Source organism: Mastomys coucha, unplaced genomic scaffold, assembly GCF_008632895.1.
Source record: "Mastomys coucha isolate ucsf_1 unplaced genomic scaffold, UCSF_Mcou_1 pScaffold7, whole genome shotgun sequence".
Taxonomy (NCBI): domain Eukaryota; kingdom Metazoa; phylum Chordata; class Mammalia; order Rodentia; family Muridae; genus Mastomys; species Mastomys coucha.
This window is the reverse complement of record NW_022196913.1, coordinates 82,060,387-82,079,586: the sequence shown is the minus strand read 5'-3', so window position 1 is coordinate 82,079,586 and position 19,200 is coordinate 82,060,387. Positions and strand designations below refer to the sequence as shown.

Genomic DNA, 19,200 nt, shown 5'->3' with positions numbered 1-19,200 from the left:
TAACAGACTGAACCTCTGAACCTGTAAGCCAGCCCCAATTCAATGTCCTTAATGACAGTTGCCTTGGCCATGGTGTCTCTTCACAGCAGTAAAACCCTAAGATAGTGTGTGTGGCCAGGCGGTGGTGGTGCAAACCTTTAATCCCAGCACTTGAGAGGCAGAAGCAGGTGGGTTTCTGAGTCCAGCCTGGTCTACAGAGTGAGCTCTAGGACAGCCAGGACTACACAGAGAAACCCTGTCTTGAAAAAATAAACAAACAAACAAAAAACATAGTGTGTGTGTGTGTGTGTGTGTGTGTATGTGTGTGTGTGTGTGTGTGTGTAGATAGGATTTATTTGAATGGGTTACAGGTTATAGTCTATTCCAAAAATGGCTCCCAATGAAAAGTCTAGGAATACAGTAGCTATTCAATTAAGACTGGATGTCCCAGGTGGTCTTCAGTATAAGCTGGAATCCAGGAGAACTAGGTTCTAATGTCAGTGAAAGCATGAACTTGCCAGGGAGATCAAGGACGAGCTAGCAAAGGGCTTAATTTTTCTTTTTCTTTACTTAGACTGTCTAAAGGCCCAGATAAAAGGTGGGTCTTCTGATCTCAGTGATATGGATGGATTTAAGATAGGTCTTATCTTAAGTACCTTAATTAAGAAAACTCACAGATATACCTAACTGCTTGCGATTTAGTTAATTCCTAATGTAGTCAAGTTGACCACCATAAATAACCATCACATATATTTCAGTGCTCTAGTTTCTAGGCTTAATCTTACTTGTCACCATTTGTGTAAGATGAAATACCTAGATTTTACCTCCCTCATCTCTCTTTCAAACACTCTTTTAGCTTAATTTTATGCAGTTTCGTGGTTTTCAATTCCATTACTAAGTTACCCAGAGTTAAAGTATAGCTCTAGTCCTGATGTTTGAGACCTAGTTGTAGTTTCAAATAAGTACCATGACCTAATAATCACTCTTTTCACCTAGATGTCAGCAGGCTAAACTTTATCACACTTATGTGTAAATCTAAACTCTTGGTTTCCTTCTTCCCTAAAACTAGCCTTTCTTTATTGGTACAAGAAGAGAAAGAACTTGCAGACAAGAGATTATTTTGTGCGATGCTTGAGCCCCACCCAGAAGGCTTGGAGAGGGCGGAGAGCCCACAACGCGCAACCGCCACCATTGTCAGCAGCCCGCTCGGGCGGGACCACGACTGCACATGCGCAGTGCGGGGCCTGTCCGTCTCTCGGCGCTGTCAATAAAGTTTTAGCGAACAAGCGCTCCTTTCCCCCGGCAAGATGGCGGAGTACGACTTGACTACTCGCATCGCGCACTTTCTGGATCGGCACCTGGTCTTTCCGCTTCTTGAGTTTCTCTCTGTGAAAGAGGTGAGGAAGCTTTGAGAAGGAGGACGGCGTAGGGACGAGAGAGGCGCCAGGAGAAGCGGGGAGGTGGCGGCAGGGCCTACACACGTGCGAGCCGGAAGCCGGCTTGGGCGGCCCTGACACCGGCTGGGCCCTGGGACGGCGCTTCCCGCGTACTGTAGCGCTGTTGGGGTGCTCGGGGCCGTGGGGTTCGACTGTGTCTCCGGACGAGTGAGGTGACAGCGTGGGGTTCTGGCGACGCCGAGGTCTTTGCTTCCTGGCCTGAGGCACAGGATCCTGCGGGCAGCCATGTCTGTAGTCGCCTGAAGCTGCGGTGTCTGTGAGAGAGGAGCGCTGAGCTTTGGGCTCGCCACGGATGCTGTTGGAAGTTCCATTTCTCTTTTTAGATACCGAGTCTATGGCTTTGGATTTGGGTTGTGTTCAGAATCTCAGGTCAAGATTCTGTTACATTTAAAAAGAAGTATCTGGCACTCTAATTTCCAGGAAGTTGTGGATACTTTGCTGTGAATTTCCTGGTCTCTGATAGATAATTACTAAATAGAAATGCAGCGTATGTTGTCAGATGAAGGTGAAGACCAAGAATAACCCACAGAACCACGAGCTGCAATGTAAACTTTGTTTTCTAGTATTGATGTTCATACTTAACGTAGTATGATTCAGTCGCTAATGTTCTATGAGATATCCTAAGTAAGTATGTAGTTTTGGGGCTTAATACGTTTAGGAGTTTGTTTGGGGGTACTGAAAAGAAGTATTGGGTTAGAAATATTAGGCCTAACTACATATTGGCTTTATGGAGAAATTGATGCATTTTACTAATTACAGTAAATAAAATGTAAGGCTAGAATTTTGTCTAGAAGAGTCAATAAATTCTGTTTTCTGGACACAGATTATAACATAGGGAACTGCAGCTTCAGGGGGCAGATATTTTTGTGTTCACTGGCAGTTTTCTAAAAAGTCTGGTAAAACTGTTTTGATGACATATATAAGCTTCCAGATAGCTATGGTTTATATGATAGGTATAATCTTTATACTCATAGGAAGCTTTCTAAACAAGCCTATTGTCACTAGGGAACAGCAAAATTAATTTTCAGTAAATGCTGAAGAATGTCTTGACAAGTGAGACTTGAGCTTGATGGATATATTCTTTTTGCATTGAATTTTGTAGTATGTACACTAGAGATGAAAAGTTCTGTCTGTCTTTTATTTTATTTTCTGGATAAATCAGGGTCCTTTAGCAAAAGTACATGAGAAATATATATATATATATATATATATATATATATATATATATATAGTGAAAGCACCTTGCTAGTGTAGTTCTGAATCTGCCTGATGAACTTCATATTTTTGTGTTTTTTTTTTTAAATGCATTTATGTTTTTAAGGCAAACAGGGAGGAATGTGTAAGTGTAGATTGTTTATGAGACTCAGTGGAAACATCTAAGAGAATGTTAGTATGTTGGCTTAAATATTGAGACATAAAATTGTGAAAATTCCAAGCTAAATCTCCAACATCTCACCTTTGAACATGTAACATTTTTTTTTATTGTGATGTGCCTGTAAGGTCAAAGGGATACATATCAGACAAGTATTGACCGAGTACTATTAAAATTCAATAATTTCTGTTACCATTAGTGGGCAAAAGGAGTTTGAGAAGGGGCATTGAGTTCTGGAAGCTAAGTAATTAGGACAGAGGCAGGGATCTTGATGTTTGCTGGTACTGATACATTTGTAATATAATGGAGGATATAAGTTCCAGGAGAGAAACAGCTGGTTTCTAATCTAGGTTCTTCACTTTGCCTCAGCACTTGAAATAGATAAGAACACTGGGTTTTGAATTTGGACATGGGTTAGGATCTTGCTCAGTCTTAATTAGTTCCTCTGCGCTTCAGAAAGTTTGTTTTGTTTTTGTTTTTGGTTTTTCTATTTTAACCAGTTTCTTAGTCATTGACCTCACAGTGTAAGCTCTGTTCATGTGATAGATTTGTTTGACTTTTGTGGGCTTGTTTTCCTTTTGAGATAAGATCTTGCTTGCTGGGTAACCCAGTTTCCCAAGGGCTGAATTTACAAAAGTATATCACCATGCCCAACTTTTTTTTTCTTCATATAAATGAAATTCACCAACAGGAATGTATACTTGTTTAATGTTAGGGATTGAACCCCAAACCCTTGATGTGACAGAATTTCTCTAGACTAGCCCTAGCTAGTCTAGAACTCCTAACTCCAGAGGTCATCCTGAGTGTTGGTCTTGTGTTTACCAGCCGCAGGCTTCATGGACTAGTTCCTGTGTCATCTCTTCCTCAGCATTGCTCTGGGAAAGTCATCCACCGTATGACAGCCAATATTAATTTTAAGTGCTGATGGGTTAATTTGTTGTATTGTTCCACTTTGTTCATCCTTTCTAGTATTAAATGACTGTACTGTAAACATTTTTAGGAATATACTTTAAATAGATGTACTCTTGTTTTCGATGTTTTACAAAGTTTGTGAGTCAAAGCGTGTATGTCTTCAGGAAATAACTTTTTTGCTTAAGTGACTGTATTCTTGCCAGTAGGATTTGAATATTCCATTTAGTCTGCATTCACACTAACACAGATACTCTCAGGTTTTTTGTTTTGTTTGTCTTTTATCATAGTTTTTATATACACTTCCTTTTGATTAATGAAGTTGAGATCTTATGTCTTTTGTTCCTTTGATTATCTTGTTTTGTTAGTGACTATTAAGATGTTTTACCCATTTCAGTTGGATTAATTGAATAATTAATTATTCCTTTCAGAATTCCTAATCAGTAATTCCTTTGTTACTGTTTTGTTGGAGTTTTGTATCTAATTTGGAACATTCACTTTTGATTCTGTGTTATGGTTATAGACTCTTACTAGATCTTTCTTTCCTTGCAAGATTAAACTCAGAACATGAGTCTTATTTGGATAAGTATTTCTCAGATTCCTTACATATTCTCAGTAGCCTTCATGTTTGTGTGAGTCTGTATGTATGATTTATTCTTTGTGAGTTAGTATGTGTTCCCAGAACCCTTTGCAAAGCAAAACTTTGTCATGAGGTTGTTGACTTACAAAATTGGTTGTAGCTTAATTTTAGAGGTACAGGTGGAGAAGCATGTAAATGATTGCAACTCTTAAATGAGAAAAAAATAAAGGTAAAGGAGTGGCCACATCAAGGAGTAGTGGGTAGTCATCATGGGGATCGTCAGGAGGTAAACTATTTAAGAGCCTATTCCTAATTACCTGGGTGTGGAGGAGAAGCAGGGGCACTTGCTTTGCAGGGGACAAGATGTGGATACTTTTGTTCATTGCATATCTTTCCTAGAACAAATAAAAGATTGCTTGATTAAACAATAATTGAGATCAGAATTAAATGGGAATGACATTGATTTTCAAATCTTTGAGTAGACAGGATATTTAGTATACATTGAGTGCTTCCTATATTGGTTGCTTTCCTTTTACAAAATGTCTGTCTGTCTGTCTGCCAGCCTGCCTGCCTGCCTTGCCTGCCTGCCTGCCTGCCTGCCTGTGTTTATATAGGGACAAACTCAAGTTATACTGAGTGGTGAATCTACGGCTTTATATACCCTAAGTAGTAGAACACTGGTTCTACTACTGGCCTGTATATCCAGCCATATGATGCTTTTTTGTTTGTTTGTTTTTAAGTAAAAATGGTGGGTGGGGGAGTCTAGGGTGCACACATGTTGGAGGTCAGAGAACAAAGGAGAACGTTGTGAAGTCATTTCTCTTCATTTTTGTGTGATATTCAGGGATCTGAAAACTTTTCCTGACTTACTTGACTTAGCAAGTTCTGAACCTGCTGAACCAACTCACCAACTCATACACAGACACACACATTTTCAAAATAGTTTCATGGAGTATGTTTTTTTAATAAACTGAAGAACTGAATATTTGTTAAGAATTAGTTTTTTTTTTCTTTTAGATTTATAATGAAAAAGAATTATTACAAGGAAAATTGGATCTTCTTAGTGATACCAATATGGTGGACTTTGCTATGGATGTTTACAAAAACCTTTATTCCGATGATATCCCTCATGGTAAGTTTGTTTGTTTGTCTATCATTTTTATTGGTTATTTTATTTATTGACATTTCAAATGTTATTCCCTTCCCAGTTTCCTCTCCACAAGCCCCCTATCCCCTGCCCCCTCACCCTGCCTCTTTGAGGGTGCTCCCCCTCCCATCCACCCACTCCTACCTCAGTGCCCTTACATTCCCCTACCCTAGATCATCAAACCTTCACAGGACCAAGGGTGCTCCTCTCTTATGGATGCCAGATAAAGCTGTCCTTTCCTACATATCCAGCTAGAGGCGTGGGTGCCCCCCCCCCATCACCATGTATACTCTTTGGTTGGTGGTTTAGTCTCTGGGAACTTTGGGTTAGGGGGGGTCATCTCATTGGTTGATATTGTTGTTCTTCCTATGGGGTTGCAAACCCCTTCAGCTCCTTCAGTCCTTGCCCTAACTTCTTCATTGGGATCCCTGCGCTCAGTCAGGTGTTTGGCTGCCTGCATCCTCATCTGTATTGTTCAGGCTCTGGCGGAGCCTCTCAGGAGACAGCTATACCAGGCTCCTGTCAGCAAGTGCTTCTTGGCATCAGCAGTAGTATCTGGGTATGGTGTCTGCAATCTCTGGATGGCCTTTCTTTCAATCTCTGTTCCGCTCTTTGTCCCTGCACTTCCTTTTGACAGGAGGAATTCTGGATTTATATTTTTGAGGTGGGTGGGTAGCCCCATCACCTCATAGTAAGTATTATTGTTAGAACTAAAGCTTTACAGTAGCTGAAAATGTATGTTTTATGATACATGAAAGAACTGTAACGAAAAGGTTTAATGTTTATGTTCTTAAAGTCATTGGATGAAAAGACATAGGAAGGTTACAAGGATGTTAAGGCCTGTTTTCTTCTAGTGAAAGATCTGAATCTACTTTAAACATGTTGATCAAATATCTTCAGATCATAGTGTGTGATAAAAGTTGTATTCTATATAAAAGTTGTATTAAAATTGTACTCTATGTAGAAATTGTATTAAATTCTATCAAAGTTGTATCCTCTCAGTGAGACTTCTCAAGGTGTGGTCACTAAGACTAGCATCACCAGTTCGCTTGGGAGAATTCCTTAAAAGTTCAGATTTTACACAGTCCAGAGTGTTTGATTAGGAACTGCTGATGCCCTGCAGTAAAGTTGGGGAACTATTAGGAGAGTGGTTTCCAAACTGGTTTAGTACAGTAGATAATTCTTGACAATGAAAAGAACAGAAAAATGGTCCCTGAAGTTTTATGGGCTAGGTGTGGTGGTACGTGCCTCTAATCCCAATACCCTGGAGGCATAGGCAGGTGATTTTCTGTGAATTTAAAGATAGCCTGGTCTACATAGCAAGTTCCAAACCTGTCATAGTTGTGCAGTGCCATGCCTCAAAAAATAGCTCCTACCCCACCCTGCCTCTCCTGTGCATGGAAAAAATTCTGGCTACAGCAGAGTGTTCTTTGTTTAAAATTGCTGTTTTTCAGATTTTGATAACAGGTTCTCCCACCCACCAACCCCCCTTTTTTGGACTTGAACTTGGAAGGGTTTTTTTGTTTTTTGATTATTAACATATGTCGTAAGCCCAGAGGTTTATAGAGAAATGTGTAGGGAAAGAAAGGCAGCCTATGTTGTGCCAGAGGTGGCTCACAGAGTAAATGCCTTATGACCTGAACTTGCTCCCTGGAACCTACAGTAGAAGAGAGAACCAACCCTATCTGCTCACACAGATAATCCATATCATTCACACAGAAAATAACTATATTTAAAATATAATTTAGAATAACAACAGTAACCATGTGTGGAGAAGGAAGCACTGCTCCAGGATAAGAGGGCTGTATAATGCAGACATTGTTAAAGTCAATTAGCCATTTTGAATTTGTAGGCAGCAACTTTTTAACATTAGTTTGTGATACAAGTAAAGGATTTTTTCCTGTATTTTTGTATTTTTTTTTATTATTATTATTATGTGTATGAATGTTGGCCTGCCTGTATGTTTGCCTGCATGTGTATGCCTGGTGCCCTAGAAGGTTGGAAGAGAGTTTTACATCCCCTGCAGCTGAGTTGCTATGGGGGTGCTGGGAATTAAAGTTATTCCTGTGCAAGAATAACAAGTACTCTTAACTGCTGAGCCGTCTCCAGTCCCACTGTTGTCTACTTTTATCTCATCTTCCTAAGTAGATAGAAGTATAAGTGCATACCACCTCGAGGACAATGACTATTAGTCACTGACTATTAATCTACAAGGCAGATGAAGATATTTTTCAAGTAGATTATGTATGGTGGGTTTTATCTTTATTTTGATGGTGGTATAGTAAACAGGATCTATGGAATTTGGTTTGTGAAATTACAGTTTGTTTATAGTAAAAACATCCTTGACTAGATTAAAATTACAGTCTACCTAATAATAATATAAAAACCCCTTAGTGTAGTGACTGCTGAAAAATTCTAAGGTAGTAGTCAGTTAGTAATTGAATAGGAACAAATAGGGTACTTGAAGTGAAATCCTAGAAAGCCAGATCACAAGTGACATTCCTGCCTACTCCCAGCACCACCCACCTCTGCTCTTCAGAGGATGCTGTTTTCCTCTCCACGCTAGGTGCATGAGTCCCTTTTCTTTTATGTGCCTTTGTGGCTCTAGCAAAAGGAAATTGTGAATTTGAGGAAGTTGTTGAGTTGGTGGTTCCTGGCATGTGAATTGAAAGTATGAGTATACTTTGAATTAATAGAAACTTCTCTAGACAGTCTCATGGAATCATGTGGTTTAACTTTCTAGTACTCATGTTTTTCATTAGCTTTGAGAGAAAAAAGAACCACAGTTGTTGCACAGCTGAAACAGCTCCAGGCAGAAACAGAACCAATTGTGAAGATGTTTGAAGATCCAGAAACTACGAGGCAGATGCAGTCAACCAGGTAACCTGCTAATTTGAAGTCTAGCTCTCTCTGTTGGACTAATATAATAGTTAAACTTATATCCTATAGTAAAATTCATGACGTTAAGTGATAGCTTCATTCGTTTACTCGCACCTATCTTTATCTTTTGAGGGGTGGGGTTTCCTAGCATTGAATGTTAATATTTACTTTTATATGTGTATGAGTGTTTTGTTTATGTGCATGTATACAAGTCTGTGTACTTGAAGCTCAGAAGACGGGGTCGGATCCCTTGGTACTGCAGTTACAGGTAGTTGTGAAGCTCCAAATAGATGCTCTTAGCATCTGAGCCACCTCTCCAGTCCCCGTGCTAATTTTTTAAGAAAGCAAACTAAGTAAGTCATTGGGGAGCAAACCAGTAGTGGCATTTTTCAGTGGCCTTTGCATCAGTTTGGGCCTCCAGGTTCTTGCCTTGAATTCCTGCCCTGACTCCCCTTAGAGATGGACTGTGACTGGAAGTGTAAGTCAAGTGAGCGCTTTCCTCCACAGGCTGCTTTCTTTGAGAATGTTGAATCACATCACTAGAAAAAAACTAAGATAGGAACTAAGTTGAAAGCAAATGAAGGGATCAAGTGTTACAAAGTTGTAATCTACCAATCTCCTTACATTTTGAACATAGAGTATTTAAACTGTATTTGAACATATAGTATTTATATTTCATATACATTCTTAGAAACAGCCTGGGGACAGTGAAAGTTTGAACTTTGTACACATTTGGTATTCAGTAATTTAATGTTCAGGGCCTCTCCCAGTTAAGTTGTCAGTGAAATTATGCTCCCAAAGCATGCCTCAGGCCACTGCATATTCCCACATGAAGAAGCCTAAGAAAACCCTTTTTAAGAATGTGAAGATAAGCACCTTGACTTTTTCCCTCAGTGTTCTTGTTATACTTGTCTTTTACTAGCTTGTTAGGATCTTGAATTGATGCAAAACTAACTTAAGAAAGTTAAATTGGTCTATTTGGTAGCTTGATAGGGTTCTTAATTGTGTCGAGTTTGTAAACATTGTGACATCTTCTAAGTTGGTCTTCAGTCAGAGCTTAGAAAATGTGAAAGAAAATTTCAAGTTTGTATTATAAATCATTATATCAAAATTTGACATGTGCTATTTTATTCTAAAAGTTATATTTCTGCTTAAGTATTAAGAGATTTAAAGTGACTTAAGATGATAGCTTAGAAGATAGAGCTGCACATTTTGTGTTCTGCAGTGAATTAAGCATAATAACACTCACTTTTCCAATATTAAGGGATGGCCGGATGTTATTTGACTACCTGGCAGACAAGCATGGGGTAAGTTTTTTTGAATATTAAAAAATGGTTTTGTTCTGAAAAGTGCATTACAGACTAATGCTGTAGACAAATATTCTTAGATTAACTAAATACAACTAGTATGGTTTTAAATATAGTTTTTTTTAAAAAACCTCAGCAGTAATATCTTTTAATCCTCTTTTGATAATAAATCCCCACAGTGCTTGTCTTTTTGTGAATCATATAATAGTAACTCACGTTAGCACCAACAGAAAACTAAAACCTAGAGAAGGTGGAGGTCTCTGCCTTTTGTTTCTTCCTCTTCCTGAGCCCCCACAACTTTTAGATTTTTGAGAACAGGATATTGCTTTGTAGGCTAAAGTGTCTCCAAATTTGTGGTGATCTTGCTGTCTGTTTTCTGGCTCTAGGATTATATGCATGTGTCTAATTCACGAGTTTTTTCTCTTGTGGTGTTTACTTATAAATTAGTGAAGGCAGAACTAGAATTAAGTTAAAATCTTTCTTTTTACAGTAGAGAACATTTTGGCTACCTTAGGGAATACAGTAGCTCTTGACATTTTCATGGACTTTGTTAATTTACAAATTTATAAGTAAATGTTATTTTTTTGTAGACATCTTTGATTTTTTTCTTTTGTTGGCATAGAGAATTTCACATTGTATATAATCAAACTTAACTTTTAAGTCTAGCTCCCATTTAATAATTATGAAGATGGCTTGCTGGCCAGCACAATAATACTCTGGTTTGCTACAGAATATTTAGTAGTTTGTTGTTTGAAGTCTCCAGTTCTTTTAGATTTCTTCAGTTTGATTTTATTTACATGTTAATTCTCAAAGTGAATGTAATTTTGAGACTAATTTTCAGAGAAGAGGGGTTTATTTTATGTGTTCTGTAGGACCACAAAAACCTTGGAGGTGTATGTGTGCATGGTAGTTGACTAAATCAGTCAACTTGGACTTCCAGCAGACTTCAGTTACAGACCATGCTTGTTTTGTAGTCAAATTGCTATTAGCACAGTTAAGAACTCTTGAGATCAAAACTAAGCATGAAATGACATTTCCATATGTGTGTATGTATACATACGCAGACATACATGTATACAATCAAGGGGTTTTCTGGTTATAGTATTATTGGTGGTAATTGTAGGGAGACTTTAAAAGAATTGACTTATTCGCTCATCTAAAAGAGCTAAATGAACAGAATTATTCAACTTAACTATAGAAGGTTTTTCTCCCCCCCAGTTTAGGCAAGAGTACTTAGATACACTCTACAGATATGCAAAATTCCAGTATGAATGTGGGAATTACTCTGGAGCAGCAGAGTATCTTTACTTCTTTAGAGTTTTGGTAAGTACTTGTTTGTTGCTTATTTATTTGGTTTCCTTTTCCTCTTACCTTCTACTTCCAGAACTTTGATTTGAGTCTGTCTATTAAATTTTACAACAGTCATTGGCAAAGGAGAAAGGTAATTTAGGTTAAAAAACAGGGCGGTGGCTTCACAACAAAAGCCAAATAGGAAACCTTATTAGTGTTCTCAGAATGAATTGAGGGTCTGTGGGATGGAACAGATCACATACTCGTGCAGCACAAACCTGGCAACCAGTTTGATCCCCAGAAATCACATCAAGGTGCAGAGAAAACCAACTCTACAAAGTTGTCCTCTGAGTTCCACACTTAGGCTATGGCAGCCTGCATCCATGCACAAAAGTGTTTTTAAATACAACTTAAAAACAAATTCAGAAGGACTTTAATTTGACCTTGAAATCCAAAAATAGGAAACTATTAGCTTATAATTGTATGAATTTTAGTATTAGCAGAATTCTATCTTATAATGGATTTTGTGGTACTGTAAGCAGAATGAATGCTGTTATAGTTTAGTACATGTCACCTCATCTGTTCCTTGTTCTGAACAACTGTAATCTTGTATGTTTTAAGATGTCATGTTTAATACTGGCCTAATTTCTATTTACCCATATTCCCATTAATAGAAAGTAAAGAGAATTGAGATGTGGAAACGCTCCAGCAGTGTTACGAACTGGTGTTGGAGTCTGTTGGGTTACTCATTCAGATTTCTCCTACACTAAAGTTGCCTGGGGAACTTTAGCTTTTAATACTACCCACCACCCTTCCTTCAAGGAAACAAATGTTTTCCGTTTATTTCTAAGCTAGATTTAAAACATTATTTTTCCCTTTCCCTCATCTGCAATGAGTTCTTCATTTACGGATAAGATGTTATTTGCTTGCCAGTGCACTGAAGGTAATCATTGATGTTAAACTTGGAGTGACTTATCAGAAAATTCCATCGCTTTTACCTTGAATGTTACCAGAGATTTAGGAGAGCAAAAGTTGATTACTTTGAGAATATAAACAGCTTAAGCTAGGCTGGTAAAGCCAGAAGCCTGGTATGATTACAGGTACATGAAAGAGCCGGTTATTCATATCATTTGTTACTGCTGAGAGTGAATTTTGAGAATGAAGATTTAGTGTCATGTTAGAGTTCCAGCACAGTAAATTTATTGTTGCTGGTCAGTGAGTGAACGTGCCATTTTCCTAAGACATGGAAACTTAAGGTAACTGCTGGAAATCCAGATATTGAAACTCTTCTAGTATATCCACGCTTGAAAGCAGGTTGCTATGAAGAGCCAACTGTAATGACATGGAGTTGAGCCAGGGTGCACGTGAACCTTTTGGTTTGGGGGTTACAAACCTTCCTAAGCTTGTACAAAAAGCTTTTATCCCACCCCATATTACATATTTTAGTTTTATGAGAGTCGTGGTTTTGTAGTATGGCTTTATAATTAGTCTAAAAATTTCTACAATAAATAGGTGTGTATTTTATAACTGGGAGCTTTAATATTTACTTTGAAAAGTTATGACATATATTACTCTGTCTTTAAAAACATTCAACTTTATGCTGTGTCATTATTCCTAAAATGTCCTATATTGGGATTCAAGTAGTAAAATTTCTTAAAATTTATGTAGTAGTCACTAAAAAATTGTCTCATTTTATACCATAAAAAGACTTGAGCTAGGTAGAAGCTGTTTTCTTTTGGCATATTCTTACTCAGTACAAAGAAAGGAAGACTAGATGTTAATTATATTTTCTTGATTTAGATACGGCCGTTAAAAATCTTAGGTATTTATAAGTTTAGTAGCAAAAATGAAAATCTTGGTTTGTGTTAGTTTTTTCCATTTCTAGATTTTTTTTTTTTCTGGTGGTTGGTTTCTCTTTTAAATCTATGGTTAAAGAAACATAAGCTATGAAAGAGCCATTGTAACTATGGGCTGAGATTAGAATTTGACTCTCCAAATGACCTATTGTAGGTCAGTGTTTATAAATTAAAGCTGTGTGACCCTAGATTTATTTTTTAAAGACTTGGTGGCTTTTCGAATATGCTGAGGAATGTCCATTTGGATGTGAGGCTTCTTTGCACTTTGCTCTAAAAGTGTGTTAATTAAAATGAAATCAAGACAGTTGGTAGAAATGTTTGAGTGGTTTTTGTTTTAAAAGTTGTACTGAATTTTTATCAAAGATCTGTCCTCATTATAGACCTCTTGGTTTATCTCTAAAATGTGACCATTAAGGAACTATTGAAATAAAAGTGATTTTAAAATACCATTTGTTATACTTTTTAGAGGATTTTTTTTTTCCTCCCAGTTAGAATTAAGATATATTGACTGTCAGTGGCGTATCAGGCCATTTAACAGCACTTTCCATGATGCACAGACACCTGGGGTAAATGATGACTTGAGCGTCTTGGCCACAGTTTAGGCTCTGATATGCCTATTGGCTGTTAATTTAAAGGGTATCTAATTTATAGTGATTCCCAGGCATGGCTTATACTTTACTGTCTCTAATTGAAATATATATTGAGTCAGTTGGTTTTTGATTTAGGCAGACAAAATAAGTGTATTAAATTTGGTAGCATATTAGACTTGATGAAATTGTGTGTGTTGGGTGGGGTGGGTATTTGCACTCAGGGTTGGTGCATGTGTGTGCAGAGTAATGTTGGATGCCCTCTACTGCTCTGTGCATTATTCCTTTGAGACAGTCTTTAGCTGTACCTGGTGTTAGACTAACATGTAATCCCCATTTCCAGCACTGTGTTTATAGGCAGTTGTACATATTTATGTATGGATCCTATTATAGGTATACTTCATGATAAAAATTGAAACAGGTGGCTTCCTGCTCATGTTTCAAAATTTAATTTATAGATATTATTTCTATTATTTGACTGCTCTAAGCACTTGATAAATGTTTTCCAGAACCTTTTTTGAAAATTACTGCAAATGATAATAATAATTATGTCAAAGTGCTATAAATTATTCACCACAGTAGCTTCACATTTACTGAGTTCTTAGCATGTTTTGGGTTATATACTTTCTGTCATGTTGGAACTGCGTTCCAACCGAGGGGTTCTGCTTCATCCTCATACAGAGGCCAACACAGGGGCCTTTGCCGCCTATGGTAGCAGTGGCAGAGCTGCTTGGCTCTTTGTAATTGGCTGCCTTTCTAATTACAATGTGTAGTTACATTTGGCTGGCTTTCTAATTACAATGTGTAGTTACATTTTAATTTGTAATGCACGTTATAGATACATTCTGTTGTGTAAATGCTTTGGTGGAAAGTAAATTCAGAATTTCATTTTGGAGTGCAGGAATATATTCTTTCTTCTCAGATATCCTCCCTTGCTTTTGCTGCTTTAACACATGTTTTCTTCAGATTCATTTTATGTGTTCCCATTGGTGTGCTGTAAGGGAATATCGTTTAGCAATTTTTATCATTAGTTTGGTACTTAGTTATTTACAACTTTGAATGGAATTCGTCAGTAACTTCTTTTATAAGCAGTATTTTACTGTAAATAAGCTTGTGTTTTACGTTTTCTTTCCTGTCATAATTTTGTATTATTTGTTTTCTTGAGTCAAGTTCTGTTAAGTGCTCCAGGCTGTTCTCAAGCTTGTGATCCTCCTGCCTCAGCTTTCCTAGTTCTGAGATAGCAGTGAGCTACTGTGTCCTCTTGGAAGTATTTTTAGTATTTGTTTTATCTCATTATATTGCAAATGAGATTTAGGAGCTTTGGTTTCTTACACCTTAAATTCATTAACATTAACTTCCTTTGAGTACAGCATGATTTTTAGAGTAGTCATAGGTATGTGGAATTTGAATGCATATATATTATCTGAAATAGATTATGCTAAAGTGATGCTACTGTTTGATAGCTTTAAAGTCACCTTTTAATAAAGACTTGATATTTAAAGCCTAAGTATTTTTAAATAAGTTATTTAAGTAGTTTGCTATTGTGTTTCAATAAGGCCTTGAAAATCATAAGTTTGTGGTAGAGATATAATTTGGATATGTCTTTAGGTAGGCTTGATGGATGTATTGGGTATAAAATGTACCTTTGTTCCTGCTGTATAATATTGAGGCTATGACTACCTGTTCATATAGGTTCCAGCAACAGATAGAAATGCTTTAAGTTCACTGTGGGGAAAACTGGCCTCTGAAATCTTAATGCAGAATTGGGATGCAGCCATGGAAGACCTTACTCGATTAAAAGAGACCATAGACAATAATGTAAGTTACATGTTTTGGATTGATTCTCTGAAATTTCTTTGCACTTGTTATGCTTTCTGATATAGAACAACACTGCACATTATAAGAGCGGAAAAAAAGAAATAAAAAAAAAACATTTATTTATTTATTTATTTGGTGTGTGGTTTGCCTTGACTGAATACTCATTTAGTGAATAAGTTTCCTTAACCTTGAAAATGGTCACATTGGTCACTTGGTTTGACTGCTGTAGCTACCATGCCAGGAAAAATCATACTCCCACTGTATGCAGTGCCTCCCACTGTAGAAAGTTATTGCAGAAGATGAGTTTCACCCAGTTAGTGTCACCCTCCCACCCACTAATTCAGGACTGCTTGCTTCTGTCCATGGTTTTAAAATATCTTTGGATGGGATCAAGCCTTGATCATAAAAAGCATGGTTAGTATAGCCTTAGAGTTGTTGATTGTTACACTTCTGAAATCAGTGTGTTTATTTGCATGTCTGCTTTTTATATACTAATATTTCCTCTGTGTACATTTCTTAATCCTTCAGTCTGTGAGTTCTCCACTCCAGTCTCTTCAGCAGCGGACGTGGCTCATTCATTGGTCTCTATTTGTTTTTTTCAACCATCCAAAAGGCCGTGATAATATTATTGACCTCTTCCTTTACCAACCACAGTAAGTTGCATCACTGTTTAATTTTACTTTTGATATAAGATTTTTATGTGATTGTGTGGTGGGTGTGTGTGTGTGTATGTATGCTTGTTAGTTGGAAAGCTTTACATGTGACTGTTAGTTACTGTAGATCCTTCAGAATTGTTCTTAAAGAGTGATTTCTGAACTAACAATATAGATATCATGTAGACTCAGGGCTTACCCGAGAGGATTAAGTCAGTTTGCATTGTCTGAGGGTCCTCAGTTATCTAGTACAAAGCCAGTCTTCATTTCTGTGTGTTACACATTTATAACCATGTAAGAGAAAATTTCCATCATTACTGAATATGTAAAGATATTTTGTTCTTGCAATCATTCTATAAATAATACAATAACTACAAGCAGAAATCTACATGTGATATATTACAAGTAATTAAGGATTAAGTTATATAGGAGTGTATGCATCCAATATCTTATCTTTTTAAGATGTTTTCTTTATTTACATGTCATATAATATCTCCTTTCCTAGGTTCCCCTCCAAAAAATAAAATAAAATAAACAAAAACAAACCCCTGTTCCCACTCCCCTCCCCCTGTTCACTACCCCTCCCTCTCCTGCTTAATGGCCCTGCCACTCCCCTACACTGGGGCATAGAACCTTCACAGGGCCAAGGGCCTCTCCTCCCATTGATACCTGACTTGGCCATCCTCTGCTATATATATGCTGTTGGAGCCATTAGTCCCACCATGTGTACTCTTTGGTTGGAGTTTTAGTCCCTGGGAGCTCTGAGGGTACTAGGTAGGTCATATTGTTGTTCGTCCTAAGGGGCTGCAAGCCCTTCAGCTCCTTGGTTCCTTTCTCTAGCTCCTTCATTGGGGACCCTGCGCTCAGTCCAATGGATGACTGTGAGTTTCTACTTCTGTATTAGTTGGGCACTGTCAGAGCCTCTCAGGAGACAGCTATATCAGGCTTCTGTCAGCCAGCACTTGCTGGCATCCACAATAGTGTCTGGATTTGATGATTGAATATGGGAAGGATTCCCAGGTGAAGCAGTCTCTGGATTGTCCTTCCTTCAGTCTCTGCTCCATAGTTTGTCTCTGCAACTCCTTCCATGGGTATTTTGTTCCCCCTTTTAAGAAGGATAGAAGTATCCACACTTTGGTCTTCCTTTTTCTTGAGTTTCTTGTGGTTTGTGGATTATACTTTGTATATTCTGATCTTCTGGGTACATCTACATAATGGAGTACTACTCAGCTATTAAAAACAATGAATTTATGAAATTCTTGGGGAAATGGATGGATCTGGAGAATATCATCCTGAGTGAGACAAAAGAATACACGTGGTACGCATTCTGATAAGTGGATATTAGCCAAGAATATCTTATCTTTTTATAAAGGACTTTGATATCCATAGATTGTGACATATAATGACATTTGGAACCAATCACCTATTAATACAGAGGGATGACTATAAATTCAAGTAAGGAATAAAGACCTATGCTAAATTATTGAAAAGGAGAAGGGGCACAATGGAAATGAACTGATTTAAAATGTGTAACCTCAAATTGGCACTTTGGCTATGCTAATAGGTATGTCTTCATCACTACACTAAATATTCTCAACTGATTGGAGAGCATATGTCACAGCAGAATTTGCTCACAAAGACTAATGGAAATGATGTTTCAGCAGTTTCTGTTTAGTTGTTTTATTAACAAAGAAAAGCCATTTACCAGCAGGGATTGGGTTTTTGGTTGTTTTTTTTTTTTTTTTCAGCAGCAAAGACACACAACCAGAACGAATGAACTTGGTTGACACTAGAGTGCTTGCTCAGGTGAGGGCTCTGGTGACTTGCTTAGGAGAAGGTAGATGCTTCTGAGTTTTATATCTGTCCTTAGGCTACTGTCGTCACACGTTGCATGATATTATGTTTCACTTCTGCAGTTGAATATTCAATCTGAAATTTCAAAGTGAAACAGTGCTTTCATGTAAAATTGATGTTTCAGTTAAGTCATTTAGATGACAGCATGGTATGAGTCAGAACTTGCAGCTTTGTACATTTTCCGTCCTGTCAAAAGTTAAAACAAGAAGCAGACCTTCCTAGCTGCAGGAATTTGTGACAGATACTTTTAAGTCACATTGCAGTTCTAGGATGTTACAGCCCTCACTGCAAGCACACAGGAAAGTCCCATGCCTCTAAATTCATTCAACCAAGTTATGCTGGAACTGATGCTCTAATGTAGTCACGTGCTGAGAAGCAATATCAAGACCATTTAACTGATAATAGTGTGAGCAATAAAGTGCTCCCATATGCTTATCAATTGATGACAGTATTTAGTCAAGAGAATCTATGCAAGAAAACTATGTTTAAGAAACTGATTATAAGAACTGAGGATGCAGCTTAGTGGTTGAGCCACAGCCTAGCATTGCTTTTGTGAGGCCTTGAATTTGAGCCCTGGCATTGTGAAAAACCAAAAGTGACTAAATATTAAATATTTGAATGTTTTACTATAGGTCAGTATTAACCAATAAATATTTTAAAATATATGATAAAATTTAAATTTTTTTTTCACTATTTTTTTTTCTCAAGATGGTCTCATGGAACCTAACCTGACCTTGTTTAGTAGCTAAGGGTGACTTGAATACTTGATTTTTTGCATCCCACTCTCGAGTGCAAAAATAACCAGTGTGTGCTGTCATGTCCAGCTCATTTGCAAACAATTTTCATAAGTACTTCTAAATTTGAACCCAGTTAGTCTATGTAGATAATGAAGAAATTATCTATTTGTCTCATAAACTTGTATTTTTAAAACATGAACTCAAATACTGTATTTTAAATGTCAGTAAAATATTTTAGAAATTTGACTTCTCTTTATGTAAATACCTACATAATCCTAGATATTAACAAAAGTTTTGACAGCTTTTGGCATGTATTCTCAGAAACATGGAATCTAAAGGGTGGGACTCGCTAGGAATATGAAAATGCAGTGATACAAAGTTTAGAATAAGGAAAAAGAATACAAGTTTAGCATTACATGTGATAAACTTGCAGATTTTGGATAAATGTTTAGCAAGTTCCATAAATACCTACTAAGATGAACTGTTTCAAACCTGATGTAAAAAAACCAGATTATCAAGTAAACTGTTGTTTCACATGAGTATTGCAATTTGCTGCTTGAAATAGGGTTCAGTTTTTCTCAGAAGATACAGCTGTTAGCTGTTACATTTCAATTCTCTACCTTGAAGTTTTATTCTTGAGGATATTGGTTTTATACCTTATCTAGTCAGACATTTAGGGAAGAAGGTAGAACTAAATAGTATTGATATTAAATTCTAAAGTCTTCTAAAGAATGGTAGGAATCTACAATATGATGAGAGAGAGAGAGAGAGAGA

At 37.2% G+C, this 19,200-nt stretch overlaps 1 protein-coding gene across 1 annotated transcript in view; it reads left to right on the top strand.

The window, feature by feature from the left end:
• The first annotated feature begins 1,048 nt into the window (after positions 1–1,048).
• Eif3e (eukaryotic translation initiation factor 3 subunit E) overlaps positions 1,049–19,200 on the top strand; it is a 31,931-nt gene continuing 13,779 nt past the window's right edge. Inside the window, exons 1-7 of the mRNA XM_031358325.1 lie at positions 1,049–1,376; positions 5,315–5,429; positions 8,207–8,324; positions 9,589–9,631; positions 10,850–10,954; positions 15,057–15,182; positions 15,711–15,835. Of these exons, the coding sequence (XP_031214185.1) occupies positions 1,287–1,376; positions 5,315–5,429; positions 8,207–8,324; positions 9,589–9,631; positions 10,850–10,954; positions 15,057–15,182; positions 15,711–15,835 (722 nt within the window). The 5' untranslated portion in view covers positions 1,049–1,286. The remainder of the gene's footprint in view (positions 1,377–5,314; positions 5,430–8,206; positions 8,325–9,588; positions 9,632–10,849; positions 10,955–15,056; positions 15,183–15,710; positions 15,836–19,200) is intronic.